The 10125-nt window shown below is 33.1% G+C and overlaps 1 protein-coding gene across 1 annotated transcript; it reads right to left on the reverse strand.

Moving 5' to 3' along the window:
* Nucleotides 1–3524: 3524 nt before the first annotated feature.
* LOC115222517 (UDP-D-xylose:L-fucose alpha-1,3-D-xylosyltransferase 1) lies at nt 3525–8119 on the reverse strand. Its single transcript, XM_029792751.2, has 2 exons — nt 8012–8119; nt 3525–5149 (listed from the first exon to the last, which is right to left on the reverse strand). Exons 1-2 carry the CDS (start codon nt 8117–8119, stop codon nt 4070–4072), a joined length of 1188 nt encoding a protein of 395 aa, XP_029648611.1. The 3' UTR covers nt 3525–4069.
* Nucleotides 8120–10125: the final 2006 nt, after the last annotated feature.

Below are 10125 nucleotides of genomic sequence, written 5' to 3' on the forward strand. Positions count from 1 at the left end.
AACATAATAAATAAATAGATATACATATCGTAACTATATATAAATTAATATTTTAGCTACAATAATAATCATAATAATAATCAAACTTAATACAATTCAAAAGTTAAATAATATTGTTAAATAAAAAACATTACTTAGCGTTTATAAGAAATTAAACTCGTGAAGACGTGTAAAAAATATAATAATATTATCAATGAAAATGATGAAAAATATTTATTAATGAAAAATTAATTTAAGCTTCATGAATGAAAGAAAAATAGAATAACAAAAGAACTATAAATGACTATTTACTATAAATTAATTACCAAATAATTATTACATAAAATATACATATAATATTAAATTAATTTATATTACTATAATTAATAGGTCTTAATAAAATTATAAATAATCATTTATGTATTAGGAAATATCTAAGTTTAAAATTATTCAAATATATTAATATAACACATAATAATATAGTAAATTATACACTAATACTACTAAATTATATCTACAATAATAACATAAAAAGAAAGAAGGTTTTATACATACGGAAAAATAAGCTAAACGTATCATATAGATAAATAAATTTATGTTAGCATTTAATTTTAAATGACTTTTTACTATAAATTTAAAGTTCAAATAATAAATAAGTAAAATATATATATCATATTTAAATTAATATATATTACTATAATTAATATATCTTAATCAATTTATATAATCATTTATTAGCTAAACCTATTATATAGGTAATTTAATTGATGTTTACATTTAATTTTACGTTCCTCTAATGAGTTTACTAACACATAGTTGTTATTAAATAATATTTCTTTTAATTCATTATTACACAATGAACAATAATTACTCCATATAGAATATGATTTAGCCCTACAAATAATCTCCCAAGTTAATTCATATTTAATAGATCTAGATCTAAGGTCTCAAATATATTTACTGAGACCTGTTGAATTTATTAGATTTTTATTCCTAAAAGAATACATATGTTGTGCTACTCTAGATTTAATTTTATTCAAAGTGGACCCTATATAAATAGTGTTTAAATTATGATAATTCAAATTCTTATCATCTATTAAAGTTACCATACACTTATAGACTACATTATCTAAATTACAATTATTAAATTTACATGTAGTTTTATCCCTACATGTACAATAAATTATATCTTGGTCTTTATTATTATTATTGGAATCAATGTTTAATATATCTTTGTAGAATTTATTTAATTTAAATGTATTAAATGAAGAAATATTACCAACATTAGTAGTAGTTGAATACCCAACTCCAAAATTATTAGTAGAAAAAATGTTATATTTTTTATTATCCATAATGAATATTTCAATTATATTTAAAATCCTTTTAATAAGATTTACTTTAAACTGAACCCCAAAAGGAACGATTAACCATATTTTATTTTTATATTATTATTATTATATTTTTTGTAATATTAAATTTATTATCTTCATTAATTGAATTTAATTTTATCTTATTTTTATTTTTCATTCCAATATTAAATGTATTATTTACATCATCAAAATACCTATTATTATTAGGATGATAGATACCTAAATAAAATTTATCATAATTCAGATAATTAGGTTTATCATTATAAAAATCATTTATATTATACTCCTTCAAATTATAATTATGTTTACAAGTATTAAAGAATTTAATATTATTATTATATCCTGCATCATGCAGGGCTTTATTATAACAAGGTGCATGTTTATTAAAAATCTCTAAATCATAAGCAAGTAATGATATTCTTTTACCTACATTATTTATCAACGATTCTTTAACAGAAGGTGGATGATTACTATAAGAATGAATATATTTCAGATTTTCGTTAATTTTATGGAATGGTTGGGTTTCACAACATTATTAAATAAAATTAACATCTAAATAATTAACATTATAGTTCTCATTATAAATAGTAATACTTAAACCATATCTTTTAAAGAAATTATCAAGTTTCTTTTTATATAATTCTAATTTTCTATTTGTACAATCCCTAGTAAGTAATAAAAGGTCATCCCTATATAGACCACCCTCCTACTTAAATTTTTCTAATTGAAGTTCTGATAAAAAAAATACCTACTAAATCAGTAGCCTGTGCAGAATCTGGTGCCCCCATAGGTATATCAAAATAGTCTCTAGTATCCTTCCTAGCCCATAATTTATTATTATATCTAATTAAAGATTTCCTAGCCAGCAACTGAGCAAGAGTTTTTTTGTACATGGCACAAAAGATTGTGCAGCAGCTGACCTGGCAACTTCAAGCACAAACAAGGAACCTTGTCCACCACAGTCAACAGACACGGGATGGCCTCCCCTAACGCCTGTACAGTCATCACACAAATACTTTTACTATATATTGGGGCCTTTTGCATTACAATAAAAGCAAAATTTCTTTCCTGAGAGATCTTACTGCATGCAATCAAGCCCTATGCATAGCACTCATGGAAACTCACCTCAGCCTTGATATAGAGGATGCAGAAGTACACATACCAAAATATGCCAGACTATGAACAGACAGAAGGGAAAGGAGCCATAGTGGAGTTGCTGTATACATCCATGTCGACCTCACACTGCAGGTCTTACTGTCATACTCAAATTCAGTATGTGACACTCTAATTGTATACATAAGACAACATAATATAGTCATATGCAATACATATTGACCACCAGATGCTCCAAACCAAGTTTGAAGATTGCTTCACAAGAATTAAAGAAATCCTCATGAATCTGGATCACCACATGACCATATTTCTTATGGGTGATTTCAACTTACACAACATCAAATGGCCCAAATGTCACATACTCTAAGGATTGACTCATTGCAAGCAAGCACAGGTGGAGTCCATGCTCAACCTCACCAATGCCCTATTCATGGAGCAAGCAGTACTCAGACCAATTAGGGTAAATAACATTCTGGATCTCTGCTTCATGAACAATATGGACATCATTCATGATGAGAAAGTGACGCCGACATTATATACATACATATATATACACATATATATATAAATATATGTATATACATACATACACAGACACACACATATATATATATATATATATATATATATATATACATACACACACACATACATATATACATATATACACATACATACATATAAACATATACATACATACAGATAAGTATATATATATATATACACACATATATGCACACACATATACACACACACGTATACACACAGATGTATACAGGGAGTGAGAGTGAGAGAAAATACAGAGAATAATGAGGCATTGTAAACAATTTAATTAGCTACATGGGTTTCAAATAGACTAGCACGACAAACTGATGCAAACATATACACAGAGACACACACATATGTATATATATGCAAGTCAATGAGTTTTCGCATTTGTGCATATATACATATATACTTGAGATAGTTGTACATGAAATGGTAGGGATTGTGAAGGTTGGTGTTTACCACAGCAACTGTGTCTCATTCCTGTTTATATAGTCTTTTATTTTTAGTGTTTTCGTGTAATTAAGAATTTGGTTTATTGATGAAATGCTAGAAATATGCAGTGATTTGTATTTTTATTTTTTTTGTAATTTATTGAGAGCTGCTGAAAAGATTGTAGGCCTAAACAAGAATGTATTGTTTATGCAACTCATTTGTTCTTTTGTTTCTGTGGTAATGCAATATCCATGGGTATTTTAGTTGTTTGCTTTCTTTACTTACTATGTAGAGATGCTCAGATCAATTTATCCATTACTTTTAGGACGCTAAGTTAAATTTGAAGAATATTCGGTACCTACTGAGTGACTACAGAGAAGCTTCTTCAATGGCTTCAGAAACTGAATGCCTGCTTAATATTCTGAACAAAATTCCTATTGTATATGTTTTGAGTATATATTGATGTATTTTTAATTACTGATTGAATAAATCTCAAATATAAATATACTACAGGTATGCCGGTGTACTAATGTTCAGCTGATGAGAACCAAAAATGTTAGAAGGAAACCAAAAATGAATACAAATGTGATGTTGAAACCAAAGAATACATTTAACCCTGATTTAAATTACACATACAACCCACGGTAAACTATTCTGTCAACTTGATCCATTTTACATTTCATTGAGTCATCTATAAACCAATGTCCAAATTTTTTGGCTCGTTTTAACTTTTTTGCATTTCCAACTACCCAGTTATTGTTAATAATAACAACATGTTTCTTCTGACGATTTTCTAATTTCATTTCATACCATTTTCCATCAATATATCTGTCCCGTGGAAGAACTTCATATTTTATTCCACCAAATTTTTTCTGAATAAGTCCCATAAAGAATATCTGGTCATTTTTTCCTTCAGATACTGCTTTTTTATCATCTTTTCCATCAATTTCTTTGCCAAGACGTCTCATCTTTGAATTCAGTTCTTGCCAGAGAGTTTTCACAGCGTTTGTAGGCTTCATATATATGAAACCTCCAGCAATAGATCTTTTTCTGCCAGCAATACATGTAACTATCATATCATTTTTCAATGCTATTTTTTTGCATTCATCAATAGGATTAGAAACCCAAAGACAGTCAACTTCAAATAAAAGAATTTCAATATCATTCTGCAATAAAGAATTTAAAATTTCTGTACGTTTCACCATTAGTTTTACATAACCAACTTTACTATAAGTTTGATTACCATTTAGTGAAGTCTCGGGCAACACAACAACTTTGACATTAGGCCAATCCTTCTCAAATTGTTGTTTTGATATAGCATCTGTAGTAATAAAGAGAATTTGCTCATGGATACCCATATTAATAGTGTTACACAACCAACTATAGACAAAAGGTAAATAAGCATTGTTAATAAGAGTAAATAAAACTAAATTATGTTTTTTCATAATATCTTTAGCAATTTCAACTGACTGGCTGATTACACCTTGAAGATTTTGAGAATAGCTCTTTTGTTCACTTGTTAAAATTTGAGATTTCAATTCATTTTTCTGGAGCATTTTCATCCCAATGAACACAAGTGTGCAAGCAAATATAGAAAAGAAAATAATAAACATAAATAACGTTTTAGACAAAGCATTTTCACAGATATTGGCATTCCTGTGTAACTTGACAGTGATATGTCCAGAAAACTTTGATGTTATATCACACTGCAAAAAAAAAGAAAATAAAAGATAATATATAATATATATGTATATAAAGACAGTAACAATAACATGAAGAAGGTGCATGGCTCAGTAGTTAGGGCATCAGGCTCGCAATTATGAGGTAGTGAGTTCGATTCCTGGACTGGGCCGTGTGTTGTACTCTTAAGCAAGACACTTTATTTCATGTTGCTCCAGTTCACTCAACTGCGGAAATGAGTTGCAATATCACTGGTACCAAGCTGTATCAGCCTTTGCCTTTCCCTTGGATAACATCAGTTAATATAAAAAATAGTTTCAGTCATTAGACTTTAGCCATGTTGGAACACCACTTTGAATTTTTTTGTTGAATGAATCAACCCCAGTACTTCTTTTTAAGCCTGGTGGTTATTATATTAGACTCTTTTGCCGAACTGCTAAGCTGTTGTCAAGTAGTGAGGGGTGGGAGAGGGGAAAGACAGACAGAAAGATACACACACACACACATGCATCCACTGACAAGGCTTTGGTTGGTCTGAGGTTATAGTAGAAAATGCTTGCCCAAGGTACCATGTAGTGGGACAACCTGGAACCATGTGTTGAGGAGCAAGCTTCTTACCACACAGTCCCTTTCTTTTATATTCACTTATCACTTATGATTTTTTAGGCATTTACCTTTGATACTGCAGCATTTCAGTTCACTTCATCCAGGTTAAAAAAAGTTATATAAGAAAGTCAATCTTTGGATTACTATCACATCTAAGGGCCCTAAGACAGTTATGTAGCAGAATTTTATATGCTAAAAAAAAGATTTTAATAAAAGATGTATCATTCTCCATTCTTTATTCTGTATTTCTTATACACCCTGAATTTTATAAGAATCTTTTGAAGCAAATTCAGGATTTACCAATTCAAAGAAGCCCCAAAACAATTGTTTATTCTAAACGATTCCAAATGTTTCCTAATATTTGATGTGGCTAGCCAAGTCTAGATTTTTAACAGTGTTAGTAAAGTATCTACCTGGATTTAAAATCCCTATTCCTTTGTGGTACACACACATATTGATGGGTTACATGGTTTGACTGAAACTGGTAAGCTGGAGAGCTGCATCAGATTCCAGTCTAATTTAAGAAGAGCTGGATGCCCTTCCTAATGCCAACCACCCCAAGAGGGCAATGGGTGCTTTTATGTGCCACCAGCATGAGTACCATTTACATGGCACCAGTAATGACTATAATTTCACAGGTGTGTGTGTGTGTGCATATGTGTGATGTATGTATGTATAGGTAATGACACCCTTCAGTCATGAGTGACCATGGGATTACACCTAGAAGTTCCCCTCTGAGGCACAAGTCCAGGCAAGGTTGTTTATGAAAGACCAGCCATGCATACCAGCCTCCCCTCTTCATGCCACCAATGTTATCCAAGGCAAAGGCCAACAGCTTGGTACCAGTGACATCGCAACTCATTTCTACAGCTGAGTGAACTGGAGCAACATGAAATAAAGTGTCTTGCTCAAGAACACAACACGCAGCCCGGTCCGGGAATCAAACTCATTACCTCATGATTGTGAGCCTGACACTCTAACCACTGAGCATTACACCTTATCTGTTTAGTTTAGCTTGGGCAAAAGCCTCATTATGCCTTCTTAAAAGCTCCTGTGCTTCTTAATGTCAGCTGCCACATGTTAATTCCATCTCCCAGGGTAATCTAATAGTATGGGCATACATTTGGAACTCCTTTCTGCTTAGGATAAATACTACAATAATAACATGCAGATTGAAATTCAAAGGCTTTGTTAATTAAGCTTGATTAATAAAGTTTAATAAAACCTATTAATTACCATCCCCTGTTATTATTGTTGTGTGTGTGTGTGTGTGCTATGCAATTGGACTGAGCATAAAAACAGAGCAATGTGCAGAGGAATCATACACACACATACATCCCATATATAGCATCATTCAAAAGCTAAAATGATGCAAAGCACATTGTAACCAGTGATATATAACAATATCCAATGATCTGGTTGGTCAAATTATTTATATATATATATATCATCATTTAACGTCTACCTTCCATGCTGGCATGGGTGGGACGGTTTGACAAGAGCCAGCCAGGCAGAAGCCTGCACCAGACTTCTGTGACTGTTTTGGCAGGATTTTTACAGATGGATACCTTTCATAACACCAACCACTAAGCAGAGTGGACTCTTATATGTGGCAGAGCTTTTTACATGGCACAAGCACAGGTGAGGTCAGTTTTGGCAAGGCTTTTACAGTTGGACGCCCTACCAAACACTAACCACTTTACAGTGTGAACTGAGGTACTTTTAAATGGCACCTGCACTGACAGGGTCGCCAAGTACTTGCTAGACAAAAAAAATTTCAAGAGAGGAGTCATTGGAGGAGGAGGACAGATAGAAGTGTCTTGCTGCAGAGGAATACAAGGTTACCCATCCAGAGAGAGAGAGAGAGAGAGAGAGAAGAGAGAGAGAGAGAGAGAGAGAGAGAGAGAGAGAGAGAGAAGAGAGAGAGAGAGAGAGGAGAGAGAGAGAGAGAGAGAGAGAGAAAGAGAGATCAGGAATGAAGACAGAAACAGGTGAGCTACTGCAAAGGAAATACACAGTTACTCAACCTGAGTGTGTTTGTGTGCGTATGAGTATCTACCTCTGCATGAGTATATATACGTATGTACGTATCTATGTGTACATATTCTTCTGTATGTATATTCGTCTTTTCCTACTTGTATCCCTTTCCCAGTGTCGAAACACACTAGGATCATAAATTAGGTCAGCCCACAACATACATCATTAACATCCTCATCCTTCGATGCCATACAATTGTTTAGTTATCTATTTAATAGATCTTTTCACTTCAAGTTGTCACAGACTAATGCAGCTGTGTGATCAAATGCATCATCTTCCATTGGACAAATTTTGGTAACAATGGTTCTGCCTGTACTGGCTGACACACTGGCAGCATATGATGGATAAACCATTTTGCTATATGCAGCACTGCCCACTGTACTACCTCTCCTTCTTCTTTTCTGTTCTTTTTCTTCTTCCTTGCCTTTGGATTCTTCCCCTCCTTCTACTTCTCTTTCACCTTCTTCCATTCCTTTTCTTACTCATATCTTTATATGTATCCACCCTCTTGATTCCTCTCCACCACCAGCACATAATATCTTCCCCACAAACTCATTCTACACACACACTTTTAATTTTTTCTTTTTTATTTTCTCTTGGTACTTTCCTAACAAGCTCTGATAGATGCACAATGTAATAGCACACCTTTGATGCAAGTCTGAGGAAGTGCCTCTCCAATGCCTAAAACTGCAAATACTATGCAATTTTTATTTTAAATTTTTTATACAAACTGGTGTTGCAAATGGAGATAGTAGGGAAACATTTGTAACTTATAATTAAAGATGTGTTAAGAATTTTCTTTGTCTTCTTTTCATTGGTGTATATGTATATATATATACACTTTACTCTCTCTTTTACTTGTTTCAGTCATTTGACTGTGGCCATGCTGGAGCACGCCTTTAGTCAAGCATATCAGCCCCAGGACTTATTCTTTGTAAGCCTAGTACTTATTCTATTGTTATCTTTTGCCGAACCGCTAAGCTACGGGGATGTAAACACACCAGCATCGGTTGTCAAGTGATGTTGGGGGCAAAAACACAGACACACATACATACATATATATATACGATGGGCTTCTTTCAGTTTCCGTTTACCAAATTCACTCACAAGGCTTTGGTAGAAGACAATTGCCTAAGGTGCCACGCAGTGGGCCTGAACCCAGAACCATGTGGTTAGTAAGCAAGCTACTTATCACATAGCCATTCCTATGCCTGCTTACCACACAGCCACTCCTATGCCCTATATATATATATATATATATATATATATATATATATATGTCAAAGAACAGTAGCAGACACAAAGGATGACCAAAGCTGAGGTTTAAGGACATATATAAGAGCAGTCTGACCAAGTGCTACATCAATACAAAAACTTGGGGAAAAGTTAGCTGAGGACAGAACAGCATGGAAAACCTCAGTGAACAAAGGAGTCAAACAGCTTGAGGAAGACAAAATGCTGGCCCTAGAAGCAAAATGCCAAAGAAAGAAAGACAATACACCACAGTCCTGCAGCACCTTCCTTGCTTGCAGATTTTGCAACAGAACTTGCTCATCACACATAGGAAGGATTAGCTATGAGAGAAGCTGCAGGAAGAAGACTACAAGTACTTAAGACATTCTCCGCTGCTTAGACTGTCTGTCAAGAGGTAAAGAGCTGAATAGTAAAAGGCCATGGCTTGAACTTTGTATTCCATTATTACATCTGTTAGGTATGTTTCAGTATTCAGTAATTAAATGATGTCACTCTATAAATATACCCATACAGGGTCACAAACGTGCAGGTAAAGGCCAGTGGGAACAGAGTTGCAGGGGAAACAAGGAGAGATAGGGGTTGGACACAGACACTTCCTCAGAAATGTAAGCCAGTGTAGATAAAAAATAGGGGTCGGTCTCTGATTGGAAATGTGGGATCTAAGTCAAATTATATGACCTTAGTAGAAGAAAGATAGCCAAGTGACTAGATATTGCATCTAAATGGTAGGCAAAGAGGACAAGGTTTTTAAATAACCACACCACTACATTCTGATAGATGCACATAGCTATACACCAATGTACATGCATACAAATGCACAGATACACGCAAGAAGACACACACAGGTACATGTACACACATACTTGTATGCATATATATATATATATATAATTAATCCAAAATGGAAAACACAACAACGCGAGGACGTGGAACAAGTATAGTGTTATTGGACGCTCAGGAAAGGAAAGAAAGAAGGAGGATTTAACGTTTCAAGTGGAGCTCTTCATCAGAAACATAGGAAAAGGAAAGATCCAAGGAAGGGATGACAGAGGAAAAAGATCGCCAACAATACACACGCGATCTGTACATATTATTATCATCATTT

This window comes from Octopus sinensis, linkage group LG20 (genome assembly GCF_006345805.1).
Source record: "Octopus sinensis linkage group LG20, ASM634580v1, whole genome shotgun sequence".
NCBI lineage: Eukaryota > Metazoa > Mollusca > Cephalopoda > Octopoda > Octopodidae > Octopus > Octopus sinensis.